At 41.2% G+C, this 19,256-nt stretch overlaps 1 protein-coding gene across 2 annotated transcripts in view; it reads left to right on the top strand.

The window, feature by feature from the left end:
* Positions 1-82: 82 nt before the first annotated feature.
* Positions 83-19,256, top strand: part of LOC128685463 (uncharacterized) — an 84,224-nt gene continuing 65,050 nt past the window's right edge. The window contains exons 1-2 of one of the 2 annotated variants that reach the window (XM_070082933.1): positions 83-659; positions 9,212-9,244. In XM_070082933.1, coding sequence (XP_069939034.1) covers positions 606-659; positions 9,212-9,244 — 87 coding nt within the window. In that variant the 5' untranslated portion in view covers positions 83-605. The remainder of the gene's footprint in view (positions 660-9,211; positions 9,245-19,256) is intronic. The other variant, XM_070082930.1, reaches the window with a different exon arrangement.

The following is a 19,256-nucleotide window of genomic DNA, read 5'->3' as shown; positions in this document are numbered from 1 at the left end:
ACCAGGTGACTAAATAAACTACTTTTTCATACTTTTTTCCACTTGATACTCATTCCACCAGTAGTAGAGCTAACATATATATATATTTAAGAATATTTGAAGAACATTTCTACGACGATCAAGAGGCCTAGAAGCTTCGCGGCATTTCCATATAATGGCTATTGTGTGCAACTGATCATGTTCTGGCCTTATTCACAGCTTCTACGTAGATTACATATGTGGCTATCACACACTATCAGTGACTGACGCCAGATAATTTGGCACATTTTCCTTGATATAGAATGTTTCTCTATTCAAGGTTAAAAGCTTTAGAACAAACGTTATTTACTGTGCTTATTAACTTTTAAACATTGTCATCATTCATTTACAAGAAGTACTATTAATAAAAGCCCGTTTAGGAGTACACCACTGAAAGATCACGACGCAAAATTATTAAATTGGTCTTTTTCTAGAGTTTGTTGTAGTGGGAAGGCGGAGAGTTGCGAGGGGTTCCAATAATAACTTCATTTCCCAAACCTGTGTAAGTTTATCTCCTCATTTAAGAGATTCTTGCAAGTATTTACAACTTAAAACTGGCCAAAGTGCAAGAGTGACACACCGTTACAATGGACCTTCAAGCTCTACAATATCAGATGTGGCTGGCAGTCAAAAAACACCAGGTATGTTGTATTTTAGAGGTGGATAAAAGTATACTTGTATAAAGTTCGCTACTCACGTTCACCAGAGTGTATTGATTGTTCAAGACTCTTCTTCTTTCAAGACTTTTCTCCTACCCACTCTCTCATATACTCTTGCACAAGTCTTTATTTAAGTCAAATGATGATAAATGAAGATAATGTGGGGTGTAAAGTGTATGAAAAAAGCTGTTATGAGTGAATAAAATGTGAGAGGTGTGTGTGTGTGTGTGTTGGTTAGACTTTCTGCATCCGAGATCAACTTCTAACAAATTCTAACTAATTTTATTACTAATGTAATCTTGAACACTTAGTAGTTAAAACATTGCAGAAGTGTGTGGGTAGCCTCATTAATATATGTACTTTAAAGTTGTAATGTTATAGCATGTTAAGTCACTTCGTATTTATCAATTATGTGGTGGAGTTGCAAGTTTGCAAGTTTAAATGAGAGGAGGTGGGTGCGCGAGGTGTCCTGCATTCTGTATTGATTTCTCCCAAGATTATGACATTCTCTTTAAAGAATATCAAGTATAAAGAAGAGTCATTACACACCGGGTGCTTCGCCTCTTTATTCATTACACTAAATATTGTCTCTCGTGCACAAGTTTACCAACTATCTTCCCAAGTCAATATTTATTTTCTTACAAACTTTCTATTAATTGGATTATATGACTTACAAGATTTTGGGATTTATTAATCTACATTGTTATTCGTCGTATTATAATGAACTAATTATTTAAGTTCTTACAATAATATATCTGGAAACAGATTGGATTAGTTTTGGTAATAAATATATACGTAATGACTGACACATTTGCAATAAATTTATTGCCAAAAGATGTGAACATGTGAGCTTGGTGCCGCTAACCAGGCGATGCACATCTCTCCACAAAACATATGCCTTTTTTGTATATAAATAGATAATCGTTCCCATGTTAATTTGAGGGTTTTACTTCATACAACAGTGTGCTTATTTACTAATGAAGATTAGGGTAAAGGAGGTAAGCATTGGTTGGAATCCAGAGTTAGGAAGGCGAGCATGGTGCCCCTAGCGAGGCTGAGAAGCCACTGCCATGGCCGCTCCAACCCTCCCTTCCCATGTAACCTCTCGCCTTCTATCATATCTATTTACCTTTAATTAACTCTTTTTCGTTCTCCTGTTCGATAATTTGGTATTATTGCATATAACTAGTCCCTATGTTGAGTTATTTTATAGTTTAAATTTGTAAAATAGTGTATCTTTAAGGTAAAATTAAGAGGGTGATAGCGGGGTTGGCTGAAGCCAGTCTTGCCTCGACCATCCGCCAATACACTAATATATCCTGACGTAAATATCTCTACACAACATTGTTGCCAGCGACATATTGTCAAATGTTAAATAAAGTTAGACATTGATGGAATAAGAAGCTGTGTAAGAGGAAGGAAGATATGGGCCAGTCTCAAGACTGGTAATAAGTTTGCTTATTCTCGTTACACTGCCTGAAAATAGCTGGTGAGGATTATTTATTAGATGTAGGTTGTTGCCAGTGTACAGTTCTGCAGCAGCAGCCACTCAACTTCCACTCCTTCTACAACTTATGATGATTATTGTTGTCAAACACAACATCCACCGACATTATTTATGCTCTGAATAATATACAATAAATTTTATATAGCGTTAATAAGCTTATCGATTTATATTTAAACTCATGCGTGTGTAACTATTTTTATGTAACATTAGTATTGTTATTTATTATTATCGCGACGTACCAATACTATTTTCATCGATTTTTTGTGGAGCAAGTTCACTACACATTCAAAAGATCGCAAATGTAGAATATTTTTGGATTATTAACCTGGAGGGTTAGGTATAACCACGACAGCCTAATAAAGTCAAAATATCATTAGACTGCTTACATCCATTGGGTCATTTATTCCTCCTCCCCCTAGGACCCCCTGAAGGGAGATTCCTTGACGTCGGTGAGGGGCTCTTGATCTAGGGAATTGTATCTGTACTTCAGTTCCCTGAATTTAGTCTGAATACCTTACATCCCCCCCACATGCGCTGTATAATCCTACGGGTTTAGCGTTCCCCATGATTACAATTATAAATCTGTCCCTAGGATGCAGCAGTGACTAACACTCAGGTACTTAGTCGCTGCTAGGTGACGAGGTGCAGCAGATGTAAGGAAAGATGTCCAGCGTTTTCATTCGTGCTGGGGATGGAACCCCGGTCCCTTATTGTGTGAGCTGAAGCCGCTACCATATTGAATATGAGTCAGTAAACATATACTTAAGGGACACGATATTATGACATCCTAGGGCATCGTAACAGTTATTCAAAGAAAATATTTACGTAGTGTCTTACGTTGTGTATCTAAGACGGGTAATATTCAGAGGAGCCATAACAACTCCGACAGGCTAATATACCTGGAGACATGAGTATTACAGTAAAATTAGTAATACTATTACTAATTTTACAAATTTTTAGCACACACGTAAAACAGAATCAAATCACGTGTTCGTTATTCAAGGACAGTACCAGTATGTTATTGTTTTAAAAGATCACAAAAAATGAGTAAAAAAAGGCGTATACACATCTGTTGTAATAGGAATCCTAGTTAAAGATTATATTGTAAGTGAGCATTACAGAAATCTTAGACCGTTTCGTTCGACTTATTTACTGTTGCCATTTATTGTCTGCCCTTAGTACAGCATTGTTATTAGTATTAAACGATATTTTCAGCTAATGTATTTCGCATTTTAAATGGAGAAACAAAACATAACTTGATTTGCTTACTTGGCAGAACATATGCAGAAAATGGAGGCCCTTTTTGTGAGAGCTGGCGACGCTAAAACCTCCTCGCTACTTTGACTACCAAATCTTTAAAAATACAGCTAATCATTCTTGGATGATGAAAAATATTAATTTACATCTACCAATAAGATATACCAGCATTACTAATTTGTTTAATAAATAGTTTATTTTCTATTATAAATCACCTTCCCTCCTCTCACCGACTTCTCTTGCAATACCTCGAGACCACGTTAACTTCCCTCCTCCTTACTCTTCATATTTAGGTAAGTTGGCCTTGCATCCCTGCTCATCTCAGCAAAAATAGGAACTTGCGCGTTACTGTTAGCCGACTTGTGTGGATCACTCATGAAAAGATTGTTATGCAAATGTTTTAGGATATTCCAGTCCTGCTTAAGTTGTATTCTGGGCAAAAATGTCATTGCTTAAAAAAAATCTCGAGACCATCTAGAAGTATTCAAGTGTTGAATAAAAGGTATGCACAAACTGTGATGTATCTAATGATGTTAATTATAAAACGAACAAAACATCTCGCTATCGATGGCATCCAGAACACTTGCTCTGTCTAGCTTTGCTTTATTTGCTACACTCATCTCAAATATTGTTAATTGTATATTTGTCAGCAGTGCTGAAGATATCAAAAATCATTGCCAGAGTATTTTCTGAATGGTCTCCTCCTGAAACAAGTCTCATTATATTGGATGAACATGAACCATGATGCTTAACAATACTGAATCACACTTTCGGGAGTTGCATAACCTGTGCCTCAACATTGTTGCCCGGATTCCAGCAGTGCTCCTGAATAATGATTTTACTCTGCGCTTTGCCCTGCATGGGAGAATAACACCTTTATACTTCGTTTTTTTATTATTTAACATTTTACGTGGCTAGAACAGTAGCTACGTTTACATAATACTCCCACCACGTAGGGTAGTTTTAATTTTATTGTACATATATACAATGAAAACAGATCTTACATGGCTCGTGTAATCCCACCAGTTTATCACTTTCTCCCATTATTGACCGTTATGAAGTATTGTCTTAGGATTCGTACACTAACAGTTTATTTTAAATTATTATTTGTTGTGATTAACTAAGTAGAGAATAAGTTGGTGGTAGCGAGTACAGCGAGAGGGAAGTGTGTGTGGCATACATGTGAGATGACTGCAGCACTTCACAGCCTCCTGTATCCCGGGCCAACTGTGGCTGCTCAGCTTTAGGCCTCGCGCTTCAACTCACTCCAACCTCCCAAGAATATTTAACTTTTCTGCTCCAGTATATAATTTTCTGTTTAAGTCTGTGTTTCTTGGTAAATGCATTAACAACTATTTTACTTTGCATGATTGAGAAAGCCATTAAATATTTAAATCGTTCCTGTTTAGTAATTTTTGAATTTTCTGAAGACTTCCCCCTCATGAAACAAAACTCAATGCACTTGGGTCATTGTTTCCCCGAGTTCCGGTGGCTGCTGTCATCCACCAAGTTCATCACTCCTCACTTGAATACAATTGTGGAGAAAGAAATACATTTTCATATTCGTTTTAATTCAGATCTACAGATACTGGTTTTATTTGAGAATCCTTTGTGACAGAGTATGACGAAAAAAAATCTTTCGTAGCAAGAGAATCACATTATTCTTATTCTAATCTTGTTAAATGTCAAGATAGCTAAACGTTGTAGCGTATTGAATTTCGATAATCCTCCACCATTTAAATAATAGCGCAAGGCATGTCCAGAATGGTGTACACAGATTTCGAAAAAAAATTCAGGTTCAGATTAGTAACGAGGATAAATAAACTAGAATAATAATAATAAAAAAAAAAAGCTTCCCACAACAGTCGATTAGCTCCAGTGTATCTACTGCTTAATAGGTGTTAAGAAACTTACCTAAGGATTCGAGCCGGGTTCTTTTAATTACGGGATGAACGCGCTGCCAGTGCGCCGCGACCTACATATGGAGTTAAACGCTTCAGATTGTTGCTGTATTAGTAGCGTTCCGCTACTTAACATAAGTTCGCTGATGACAATAGTAGGCTGACAAATTGTGGACATCAGGCAAATTCGGATAGTTGACACCTGGATATATATTGTGAAAACGTTTCGCTAACCAGTGGCTTAATTATTTCAGTACAGAGGTTACTGGTGTTGAAAATGGTGACAGGAGATCAGGTAATCAGTCCCACATCCTAGATGAAGTTATTCGCCACCATAGTCGTCGTGACTGACGCTTAGGTAAGACTCGTCAGGGAATAGGACAAGTGTTACCTGACGCCGCTGGAGCTTTTGGTAATCTAACCGAGGTTTTCTCTGGCTTACATGTCCACCTCTTTGAAAATTAAGGCTGAAGCTTAGGCGGGAAGATGGTCTCTTATGGAGGAGTCAGATGAGGTGCAGTAGTTGAAGGTATCGTGACCATGGACGGACCCACTAGAGAAAGTAGGTCATGCCCAATAGTTGGGTCAGACGTTAGATAACAGGTTGAAGAAGGAATCCTCTGTATCAAGATTCCACGGCGTTGTGTCACACAGGTGTAATAATAATGATGGTATACAATACTGACAAGTTGATGAATAAGGTACATGTGCAAAAATGCGGTGGTAAACCCCCTTTAGGATGAGGGACTGGCTACCTCAGCCTCCAATAACCTCAGTATCGAGTTGATAAAATCATTGGCTGACGGAACGTGTTCACAGTAATGATATCCAAGTGTTACACTTTCTATTTCATCAACTTATCGGTATTCTACTGATGTGGATGTGGTTGAAAAGAGGCAGATACAGCTCAAAGTAATACTGGGAACTCCGGGCGGTGCAGTGATGTCAATTCAAAGAATTGGAGGTATCCTTTATTTCCTTGGATCGAATCTGACTGTCCTGTGTTTCGCTGGCTCTGAATGTAATAATGATAGCCATCGCACCCGTAAAATAAATATTTTAGAAATTAACAAGTCTAGGTGCTTAGACCTGTGAATTCTGATTGAAAGAGACATGAAGCAGACGACTTTATAGAGTACAGTAGCGTCAGTGTAGTTCATTTCTGGCTTTGCGTGCTTAAGTCAGTTTATTTACACACGCTAGTTTGGGTATGTATCATTGATATGTACAAATGGATGGTTACCTGGAGGTTATTCCGGGGATCAACGCCCCCGCGGCCCGGTCCACGACCAGGCCTCCCGATGAATCAGGGCCTGATCAACTAGGCTGTTACTGCTGGCCGCACGCAGTCCAACGTACGAGCCACAGCCAGGCTGATCCGGCACTGACTTTAGGTATCTGTCCAGCTCTCTCTTGAAGGCAGCCAGGGGTTTATTGGCAATTCCCCTAATGCTTGATGGGAGGCTGTTGAACAGTCTTGGGCCCCGGACACTTATGGTGTTTTCCCTTAGTGTACCAATGGCGCCCCTACTTTTAATTGGGGGCATTTTGCATCGCCTGCCCAGTCTTTTACTTTCGCAGGGAGTGATTTCTGTGTGCAGATTCGGGACCATTCCTTCCAGGATTTTCCAAGTGTAGATTATGATATATCTCTCCCTCCTGCGTTCCAACGAGTACAAGTCAAGTGCTTCCAAGCGTTCCCAGTAGTTAAGGTGCTTGACAGAACTTATACGTGCAGTAAAGGATCTCTGTACACTCTCTAGATCTGCGATTTCACCTGCTTTGAATGGAGATGTTAATGTACAGCAGTATTCCAGCCTAAAGAGAACAAGTGATTTGAAAAGGATCATCATTGGCTTGGCATCTCTCGTTTGGAACGTTCTCATTATCCATCCTATCATTTTTTTTGCACGTGTGATCGTGGCACTGTTGTGATCCTTGAAAGTGAGATCCTCAGACATTTCTACTCCCAGGTCCCTTACATTATTTTTCCGCTCTATTGTATGGCCAGAGTCTGTAGTATACTCTGTTCTAGTTATCTCCTCCAGTTTTCCATAACGGAGTAGTTGGAATTTGTCCTCATTGAGCATCATATTGTTTACCGTTGCCCACTGGAAAACTTTGTTTATATCTTCTTGGAGGTTAACCGCGTCCTCAGCAGATGACATCCTCATGCAGATCCTAGTATCATCCGCAAAGGATGATACGGTGCTGTGATGCATATCTCTGTCTATGTCTGATATGAGGATGAGGAATAAGATGGGGGCGAGTACTGTGCCTTGTGGAACAGAGCTTTTCACTATGGCAGCCTCCGCTTTAACTCTGTTGATCACTACTCTTTGTGTTCGATTTGTTAGGAAGTTGAAGATCCATCTCCCCACTTTCCCAGTTATTCCTTTAGCACGTATTTTATGGGCTATTACACCATGATCGCATTTGTCAAATGCTTTTGCAAAGTCTGTGTATATTACATCTGCATTCTGATTTTCTTCTAGTGCATCCAAGGCCATATCATAGTGATTCAGTAGTTGTGAGAGGCAGGAGCGACCTGCCCTGAACCCATGTTGCCCTGGATTGTGCAGATTTTGGGAATCAGGTGATTTGCAATCCTGCTTCTTAGCACTCTTTCAAAGATTTTGATGATGTGGGACGTCAGAGCTATTGGTCTATAGTTCTTAGCTAATGCTTTGCTGCCACCTTTATGGAGTGGGGCTATATCCGTTGTTTTAAGTGACTGTGGAATTTCACCCATGTCCAAGCTCCTCCTCCATAGTGTACTTAGGGCACGCGAGAGGGGTTTCTTGCAGTTCTTAATGAAAACAGTTCCACGAGTCTGGGCCCGTGGCTGAGTGCATGGGCATGTTGTCAATGACTTTTTCGAAATTTATCGGAGTTAGGGTAATGTCGGAAATATGGCATACATTTATGAAGTTTTGAGGCTCATTCATGAAGAAATAATTTGGGTCGTCGATGGTAGCGGGAGACATAACTAACTAAATATGAATTTATTCATCCTAATCAAACGTTTTCAGTACATCCATGATTTTAAAGACTGTACATTTATTGTTCTTCATTATAATAATGGAAGTAGCGGCAAGTAGATGAATGAGACATCTATTTAATAGTTTTTGCGTCCCTTTTTTCGAAACGTTTTTCCGAAAGCAGGTTTCTTCAGTCGAATACTGTGTAAGCGAAATTTTTCGGAAATAAAAAACAAATTGTTGGACGTGTCTTACCGGTGTTTTTTTTTTTTATCATCGTAGAAAACACAGATGATATAATTATCAACTTTCTCTTTGTTTCTGGTGAATCTATAACTCTTTTTTTATAATAAACTAGAAATATCCTCATTAACTGAACCGAAACCTCGTCAACGGTGTGAATATTTTATTATTATTATTATTTATATTTCTAGATACACAATACAGTCTCGCACCTTCTGGACAATAAGGTTAAAATATGAATTATCGTAGTCATCCTCAGTCTAGGGTCTATTTATTTGTTCATGGGTCCTTAGTAAGGTTTCTGCAACCCGACCGTGGACTCCATCTCCTGGTTGATGACCTGATCACTTGGGTTTTTGGTGCCAGCAGCAGGAGGAACGTATAGGATCTTGTTAAGTTGGTAATATTTTTTCCCAAGAAGCGCTTAATCCATGTGGGTCATTTATAAAAACACTGATACTGTCTAGAAATGTGAGTTCCTTCAGTCTGATTAATGATTTTCAAATTTATCAATTACAGTATTCATACAGAAAACTGGTAGTGATTGCAATTTAGACAAATACTTTATTTTTCACTTAAATTATAGGTACAACTAATATGCAGTAATAGCCAGGTGAAAGATTAATGTTATTTTTTATTTGACAGGCGCTGATAGGACGACGCCAGGAGGACCCCCACGTGAGTACCCGGGTGGGGGGGGGGGGAGGTTCTTGCTCTGTTACTATGCTCTTATCCTAACTAATTATTCGTATTATAGGTAATTGCACAGTTATATAGTAAAAAAACACTTTTCCTAGTAATTACACATTTTCCTTAGTGATTACACTATTATCCTTAGCTTTATGTAAACGAAATCCCCTTTAGGGTGAACATAAAAGATGTAGATTATGATATATCTCTCTCCTGCGTTCCAACGAGTACAAGTCAAGTGCTTCCAAGCGTTCCCAGTAGTTAAGGTGCTTGATAGAACTTATACGTGCAGTAAAGGATCTCTGTACACTCTCTAGATCTGCAATTTCACCTAGTAATTACACATTTTTCTTAGTGATTACACTATTATCCTTAGCTTTATGTAAACGAAAGCCCCTTTAGGGTGAGCGTGGAAGATGGGAGAGATAAAGAATAGATTTGTAAGAGTATCCTGAGGGAGGAGCGGGGAAGTGCCGAGGATTAACCCAGCTGCTGGGCGTTTTAGAGCGCATGTAATGTTAAATTCTAATTACGGCACGTCATGATTTCGGCTGGGCAGGCAGCGAAGGTCGGGAAAGAGAACGGGGCCACTTGCTACAAATGCGCGGCACTTACCTCGGTGTCTGGGGTTAAGGTAATACAAAATTTTGCACCGGGGGGAAGACAGAGCTTTTCAAAGGTTGTGCCGTTAAGACAGGCCATTAGTTGCGATTTCAGTGACTTATTTGTACATAAGGGTAAGTATAGAGTATAGCGCTGTTTGAAACAAATGTGGGTTTCTTGGCCTTTGATAATGTCGTCCTGGTAGGGCGTCCAAGTGTCGTGGCTTGAGAGTAATTATGTCAAATGATCTTTCATTCAAAGAACACAATAAGGCAAATGTCACGACAGCCAGGAGGATGACTGGGTGGATAATGGGAACTTTCAAAACATGGGAAATAGTGACACTGTGCTCTCGTTTAAAGTTTTGTATTGTTCGTTGTTGACGGCCGATCAGGGCAGGGAAGATATCAGGGTTCGAATCGATACCGAGATTATTTACGACCCGCATAGAGCTGGTTCAAGAATCTGATTTTTCATGGTTTTTGAGTGTTGATTGGGAGGTTGAAGTTATTGTAGATTTTGCATTTTGATCTATGATTCCAGTGTCGAATGCTTTTTCAACAATCTTGTCGACCATCTCTGTTTTAATGCCCTGGTATTTGTTGATGTGCATTTAGTTGAAGATGATGATAGTGTCTTGTGTTGGTCTGCGTTATCTAATCCGAATTGTCTGTCAGTGTGAGGATGTTATTGCTTGTGAAATGGTTTCGTAAACGTTTTTTAATGTTTTTCGAATGTTTACCCTAGTGTTTCCAATAAGCTGATAGGTCTATAGTTTTTGGGGCGTATTTGAGCTTTGTTGGGTTTTAGAATTAAAATGGCTATCGCTGACTTGAAAAGCAGTGAGAAATAACCAGAGGCTAAGGATGTAGTGAGCAAGTTGGTGTAGGCAGTGATGTAAAACCAGGGAGATGTTTTAGGATGATGTAGTTGAGTCTCCTGGATCTTCGTCGGTGGGGGAAGTTGGGGTAACAGAGTTAATGTTATTGTTACTGAAAGGAGGGTTTAGTTTACGTGATGAGAGAGTTCAGGTTGATGTGTGTCAGGGGTAGTTACGTGTCTGTGTCTTGTAATTCAGATTTCGATGTACATGGCGTTTTGGTTTAGAAAAAACACGTAAGTGTAAATACTAGGACATATTTATTAGAAAACGTTTCGGTCCTGGGACCTTGATCACTTCTAACATTCAGAGGTTAGGTTAGGTAAGGTTCGTCAAGAAACGGGACAAGGGTTTCCTGACGCGGGTCTTAGTCAGATGATGACCCGCCTTTGGAACTTTTGGTCATTTGACCGAGGCCTTCCGCTGACTTACCGGTCCACCCCTTTAAAAATTATGGTCGTTTATAACCATCTAGTTTGTCTAGTAATAACATACAGAGGTTGAAAGACAGTATATATAGGCGGAGAGTGAGGTGTGAGTGACGCACGATGACCTGAAGAATGCCATATTGGGATGAGGACGGGTAGACGATGAGATCATGTGACTCCTGTGTTGCTGGGTAGGTGGTACTTTTCTAATAAATATGTCCTAGTGTTTGCTTACATGTTTTTCTAAACCAGCTTGTCGGTATTTATTACCAAGGTTTATACCAACATGGTGTTTTGTATAGCTGTGTGATGGGATGGGTTGCCTCAGCAGGTTGAGATGTTTCTGTTGTCATGTGAGTGAACTTTGAAGTGAGAGTGCCTTTGACTCTTCTGATTAGCGTGTAAAACTCTTGTGGTGTAGTGATTCTGTGTTCTCATTTCTGTACATGAGGGGTGAGCTAGTTTTTATGGGCCTCCTAGAAGCTGCGTATGATGTGGTTTCTGAAATCATTGAGGTCCCAGATATCTTGGTCGTGTCTGTCGTTGTTTGCAATAAAGCAGTTGCGGCAACATGAGACTTGGCATTTGATTCTATATGAGGGGAAGGAATGAATATCGTTTTGTGGGAGTTTGCTTCAGGATAATTTCTGGTGCTGCTTATGAGGCCTGGTCACAGACCGGGCCGCGGGGGCGTTGACCCCCGAAACCTCCAGGTATCTCCAGGTATATGGTGGTGTTTTGGATTACTTCAGGCTGAGTGTTGATGTCTTTGACAATCCTGTATTGGTAGTCAAGGTTAGCGATGATCTGTTTTGTGTTTGAAGGCATTCCGTAGATTGCTTCGCTTTGCTGTACATGTTGGGAAATACTTCTTCAGCTTCGATGTTGTCAGGAAGTGGAACTTAGACATCGAAATGATAGACGCGGAAACCGTACATAGTTTTAAGAAGTATGAAATGACTCACACAGACGGGAGTGAACCCAGTAGCAGCCAGCAGAGAGGCAGGGCCAGGAGCTGAGATTCGTCCCTTGCAGTCACAAATAGGTTACCCTCCCCACACACACACATTATGAACTACTTGTAAGCGCTATAAGAACTGTAACCTTTAAAATCGTAAAATAAATACTTAAAATGGGGTGCACTTATCTATGTGACCATAAATATGTTATTCCCTTCCATCTTTAGTATTGTATTTGTAATTTAATTTTTGAAGTTTTCAGTGCTTGTAGCCTACTGTCTACTTTAGTAATTTATTCCACTGTTCTAACACTGTTACGTGGAGGTTATTCCGGGGATCAACGCCCCCACGGCCCGGTCCATGACCAGGCCTCCCGGTGGATCAGGGCCTGATCAACCAGGCTGTTACTGCTGGCTGCACGCAGTCCAACGTGCGAGCCACAGCCCGGCTGATCCGGTACTGACTTTAGGTATCTGTCTAGCTCTCTCTTGAAGGCAGCCAGGGGTTTATTGGTAATTCCCCTAATGCTTGATGGGAGGCTGTTGAACAGTCTTGGGTCCCGGACACTTATGGTGTTTTTTCTTAGGGTACCAATGGCGCCCCTACTTTTAATTGCGGGTATTATGCACCGCCTGCCCAGTCTTTTACTTTCGTAGGGAGAGACTTCTGTGTGCAGATTCGGGACCATTCCTTCCGGGTTTTTCCAAGTGTAGATTATGATATATCTCTCTCTCCTGCGTTCCAACGAGTACAAGTCAAGTGCTTCCAAGCGTTCCCAGTAGTTAAGGTGCTTGATAGAACTTATACGTGCAGTAAAGGATCTCGGTACACTCTCTAGATCTGCAATTTCACCTGCTTTGAATGAAGATGCTGATGTACAGCAGTATTCGAGCCTATAGAGAACAAGTGATTTGAAAAGGATCATCATTGGCTTGGCATCTCTCGTTTTGAACGTTCTCATTATCCATCTTCTCATTTTCTTTGCACTTGTGATCGTGGCACTGTTGTGATCCTCAGACATTACTACTCCCAGGTCCCTTACATTATTTTTCTGCTCTATTGTATGGCCAGAGTTTGTAGTATACTCTGTTCTAGTTATTATCTCCTCCAGTTTTCCATAACGGAGTAGTTGGAATTTGACCTCATTGAACATCATATTTTTTACCGTTGCCCACTGGAAGACTTTGTTTATATCTTCTTGGAGGTTAACCGCGTCCTCAGCAGATGACAGCCTCATGCAGATCCTAGTATCATCCGCAAAGGATGATACGGTGCTGTGATGTATATCTCTGTCTATGTCTGATATGAGGATGAGTAATAAGATGGGGGCGAGTACTGTGCCTTGTGGAACAGAGCTCTTCACTATGGCAGCCTCCGATTTAACTCTGTTGACCACTACTCTTTGTGTTCGATTTGTTAAGAAGTTGAAGATCCATCTCCTCACTTTCCCAGTTATTCCTTTAGCACGTATTTTGTGCATTTGTCAAACGCTTTTGCAAAGTCTGTATATATTACATCTGCATTCTGATTTTCTTCCAGTGCATCCAAGGCCATATCATAGTGATTCAGTAGTTGTGAGAGGCAGGAGCGACCTGCCCTGAACCCATGTTGCCCTGGATTGTGCAGATTTTGGGAATCCAGGTGATTTGCAATCCTGCTTCTTAGCACTCTTTCAAAGATTTTTGTGATGTGGGACGTCAGAGCTGTTGGTCTCTAGTTCTTAGCTAATGCTTTGCTACCACTTTTGTGGAGTGGGGCTATATTCGTTGTTTTAAGTGACTGTGGAATTTCACCCATGTCCAAGCTCCTCCTCCATAGTGTACTTAGGGCACGCAAGAGGGGTTTCTTGCAGTTCTTAATGAATACAGAGTTCCACGAGTCTGGGCCCGGGGCTGAGTGCATGGACATGTTGTCAATGGCTTTTTCGAAGTCTATCGGAGTTAGGGTAATGTTGGAAAACTGGCATACATTTATGGAGTTATGAGGGTCATTCATGAAGAAATCATTTGGGTCGTCGATCCTCAGACGGATTAGTGGCTCATTATACACAGGAGGAACTTTCTAGCACAGTATTCCATAGGCTCTTCCTAGTTGATAGCTCTGGGCTTGTATCCCCTGATATATCTAGTTGGATGAATCCTATGAGAGTTAGCTGGCTCAGTGGTTAGCGCACTGGCCAGGGAGTTTTTAGACAAGGTGTTCCGTGGCTCGGTTGGCAGAGTAGCCAGCTCACATACTGAGTGTCCGTGGTTCGATCCCCAGCATAAGTGCAAACGAGTATGTTTCCTTCCACCTGCTGTCCCCTTTCACCTAGCACGTACGTAGATACCTGGCTGTTAGTCGACTATTGTGAGTCGCATCCTAGGGGGATTGTAGTATACCATAGATAGGGCTGAGCTTTGAAATGAGCTGAAGTTGGATAGCAGCTCTTAACCTATAAAACTGATATATAAAAAAATGGGGTTGAGTCCCACCCATTCTGTGATTTGTTTCCCCTATTGATGGTGCCTGCACATAACTTTATAAGTTCTTACGTATCCTTAGATGATCTTATACTATATGTGGTTACCATGTCTCCTCGTATCCTGTTAACCAGTGAAGTCATGTCTAGTGTTTTTTTACTTACCCTTATCTCCTTTTACCACTCTGGGTAAGCAGGCCGTAGATGTGATGCGGGTGTAGGGAGTCTGTTCTGTGTTGTGGGTGACCATGATTAAGTAAGTTTATTCAGGCATACACAAATAGTTACATAGAATTATCATATATAGCAGCATATGTGTAGAGTACCTAGGATAACCCAAAAAAGTCAGACAGAGTGACTTATTTCCATTGGGGTCCTTTTACCTTATTATTATAATATAAAGGTTATAATATTTTCTTATTATTCTATAATGAAGATAAAATCTTATTATCGTACTAAAAAGACTATCTACTACACGAGGGTCATTAAGACTATCTACAATACGAGGGTCATTTTTAGGAATAAGGTAAAATTTACACGTATGTTAGCTAAAAAAATAGAAAATCATTCCCCTCCCTTTCTGTAGCTACATTCATCAAACACCTTTTGGCACTCTTCTTGAACTGGTTCATGCTATGACTGGCTTTGACATGTGCAGGCAGTCTGTTCCATTCCTTTATTGCTGTACAATAAAAGGTGTTTGAAACCTGGCCAATGACTGTGGGTACTACAAAGTTGTGCTCTCTCCCCTTAGTACTATGATTGCTTTGGTTCTCAACCTTGACAAAATTGACAGCTAGATATTCTGGACACTCTTCGTGAGCAATTTTATAAACATGATTTAGCTTCAGTTGTTTTACTCTGTCTTCAACATTCAGCATATCCAACTGCTGTAATTCATTCTGGCCTACATGTTCTCTTGGTCCCAGCCCCAGGATGAATCTTACGATTTTGTTCTGGGTGATTTGCAGTCTATCTTTCAGTTTTTTTTGTCAAGGCAGAGTACCATGAAGAGCAAGCGTAATTCATATGGCATTGTATAAGGGCTAGACATAGGGTCCTGCGAGCCTCAGTAGGTAAACACTGTGCTTGTCTATACAGGAACGTCAGTCTGGCATTCGCTTTCTTTACTACACTGTTCCCTATCAATTCTCCTGACATGCATGGGTCAAAGGGGATTCCCAGATATTTTACTGGTGATAGAGAAGTTTTTGTTAGGATTTTTAACCCAGAGGGTTAGCCACCCATAACACTTGAAAGCCTGAGTCATCGGCGACTGCCAGTCTTATTTCCATTGGACTCCTTTAATCTTGTCCTCCAAGATGCGACCCACAACAGCCGACAAACACCTGGGTACCTACTTACTGCTTGGTGAACAATGGCAGCAGGTATAAGCAAACATTCCCAACGTTTCCACCCTTACCTGGAGGTTATTCCGGGGATCAACACCCCAGCAGGCCGGTCCATGACCAGGCCTCCCAATGGATCATGGCCTGATCAACTAGGCTGTTACTGCTGGCCGCACGCAGTCCAACGTACGAGCCACAGCCCGGCTGATCCGGCACTGACTTTAGGTATCTGTCCAGCTCTCTCTTGAAGGCAGCCAGGGGTTTATTGGCAATTCCCCTAATGCTTGATGGGAGGCTGTTGAACAGTCTTGGGCCCCGGACACTTATGGTGTTTTCCCTTAGTGTACCAATGGCGCCCCTACTTTTAATTGGGGGCATTTTGCATCGTCTGCCCAGTCTTTTACTTTTGTTGGGAGTGATTTCTGTGTGCAAATTTGGGACCGTTCCTTCAACAGATACCCAGTACGTGAGCTATTAACAAAGCCAAAGGATAAGAATGATAATAGTTATCTCTGCAAGTACATGTGCAAGGTATACAGGCCTAGCTGACATCAGTAACATATTACTATGACTCACGAAATCGTAATGACACGATTGCAAATAAACCATACCACGGACGGGGATAGAACCCTTGATCAGAGTGTCTCAAAACTCCAGACCGTCGCGTTAACCACTGGGCCAGCTGACCCAGTGGCTAACTCAACGGTCTGGAGTTTTGAGACTGATCGCGAGTACTATCCCCGTCCGTGTTAGAGTTTACATATTACTATATATAAAGCCCCTTATGCAGAGCATTTTGGGCAAATTTGGTTAATTTTGTCTCCAGGATGCGACCTGCACCAGTCGACTAACACCCAGGCACCTGTTTTGCTGAAATAAACATCTTATAATAAGGATAAATACCATAGTACAAAAAAAAAAGGAAGATGGGTGGTAAGTTAGTTTAATATGTTTATTATGCACCCCATACCCATCCTGTGGGCGGTAGTCAAAAGATTACAGAGGTACATAATGGGTCCAGGGACTGGACTCCAAAGTTTTGATAGCTGAGCAAGTTACAGAGGTAATGAACTCACAATTTACGAAGGTAATGAACTCACAATTTACAAAGGTAATGAACTCCAGGTAGGTCTGGTCACAATCATGACAAGTTACAAAGGTATTTACAGATTACAGAGGTACGTAATGAGTCCAGGGACTGGGCCCCCAAAGTTTTGATAGCTGAACTAGGTACAAAGGTAATGAGCTCACAAGTTACAAAGGTAATGAATTCTGTAGAATGGTTACTTACGTTTATACATGGCTACAATCATGAACAAATTATAGAGTAATGAGCAATTCACACTTCCACACCCGGTCACAACTGTAATGAGTTATTGGTGCAAATATTGATTGTTGAGTCACATACATACACACACACACACCACACACACACATACACACACACACATACACACACACACATACACACACACACACACACACACACACACACACACACACACACACACACACACACACACACACACACACACACACACACACACACCAGAATAATAACAGATTCAATCTTTCCATCCGGATATCAAATCCTCAGGAAAGACAGAGGGAGGAGAGGGGGAGGAGGAGTTGCACTGCTCATTAAAAACCAGTGGGGTTTTGAGAAAATGGAAGGAATGGATGGCATGGGCGAAAGGGACTACTTAGTAGGAACAATCCAGTCTGAGGGACATAAGGTGATAATTGCAGTAATGTACAACCCACCACAGAACTGCAGGAGGCCAAGAGAAGAATACGATGAGAGCAACAGAGCAATGATCGACACACTAGCCGAGGTGGCCAGGAGAGCACACATGGGGGGAGCAAAGTTACTAGTTATGGGTGATTTCAATCACAAGGAGATTGACTGGGAAAACCTGGAGCCCCATGGGGGTCCCGAAACATGGAGAGCCAAGATGATGGATGTGGTACTGGAGAACCTCATGCATCAACATGTTAGAGACACTACCAGAGAGAGAGGAGAGGATGAACCAGCACGGTTGGACCTTGTATTCACCATGAGTAGTTCGGACATCGAGGGTATCATGTATGAAAGGCCCCTGGGAGCTAGTGATCATGTGGTTCTGTGCTTCGACTACATAGTTGAGCTCCAAGTGGAGAGAGTAGCAGGAATAGGCTGGGAAAAACCAAACTACAAAAGGGGGAACTACTCAGGCATGAGGAACTTCCTTCAAGACATTCAGTGGGAGAGGGAACTGACAGGAAAACCAGTACAAGAAATGATGGACTATGTAGCAACAAAATGCAAGGAGGCAGAGGAGAGGTTTGTTCCCAAGGGAAACAGAAATAATGGGAAGAACAGAACGAGTCCTTGGTTCACCCAAAGGTGTAGGGAGGCAAAAACTAGGTGTACTAGAGAATGGAAAAGGTACAGAAGACAGAGAACTCAGGAAAATAAAGAAATCAGCCGAAGAGCCAGAAACGAATATGCACAGATAAGAAGGGAGGCTCAGAGACAATATGAAAATGACATAGCATCAACAGTAAAGATTGACCCGAAGCTGTTGTACAGCCACATCAGGAGGAAAACAACAGTCAAGGACCAGGTAATCAGACTGAGGAAGGGTGATGGGGAATTCACAAGAAACGACCGAGAGGTATGTCAGGAGCTCAACACAAGATTTAAAGAGGTATTTACAGTGGAAACCAGTAGGACTCCAAGAAATCAGAACAGGGGGGCACACCAGCAAGTGCTGGATGAGGTACATATAACCAAGGAGGAGGTGAAGAAGCTGCTATGCGAACTTGACACCTCAAAGGCGGTGGGACCAGACAACATCTCTCCATAGGTTCTTAAAGAGGGAGCAGAGATATTGTGTGAGCCATTAACAAAGATCTTCAACACATCATTTGAAACTGGGCAACTCCCTGAGGTATGGAAAATGGCAAATGTAGTCCCAATTTTTAAAAAGGGAGACAGACATGAGGCACTAAACTACAGACCTGTATCACTAACGTGTATAGTATGCAAGGTCATGGAGAAGATCATCAGGAGGAGAGTGGTGGGGCACCTGGAAAGAAACAAGTGTATAATTGACAACCAGCACGGTTTCAGGGAAGGAAAATCCTGTGTCACAAACCTACTAGAGTTTTATGAGAAGGTGACAGAAGTAAGACAAGAGAGAGAGGGGTGGATCGACTGCGTATTTTTGGACTGCAAGAAGGCCTTCGACACAGTTCCTCACAAGAGGTTACTGCAAAAGCTAGAGGACCAGGCACACATAACAGGAAAGGCACTGCAATGGATCAGAGAATATCTG

The sequence above is a fragment of the Cherax quadricarinatus genome, chromosome 8, assembly GCF_038502225.1.
Source record: "Cherax quadricarinatus isolate ZL_2023a chromosome 8, ASM3850222v1, whole genome shotgun sequence".
Lineage (NCBI taxonomy): Eukaryota > Metazoa > Arthropoda > Malacostraca > Decapoda > Parastacidae > Cherax > Cherax quadricarinatus.
The sequence above is the reverse complement of the archived record's forward strand: the minus strand, read 5'-3'. Positions and strand labels throughout refer to the sequence as shown.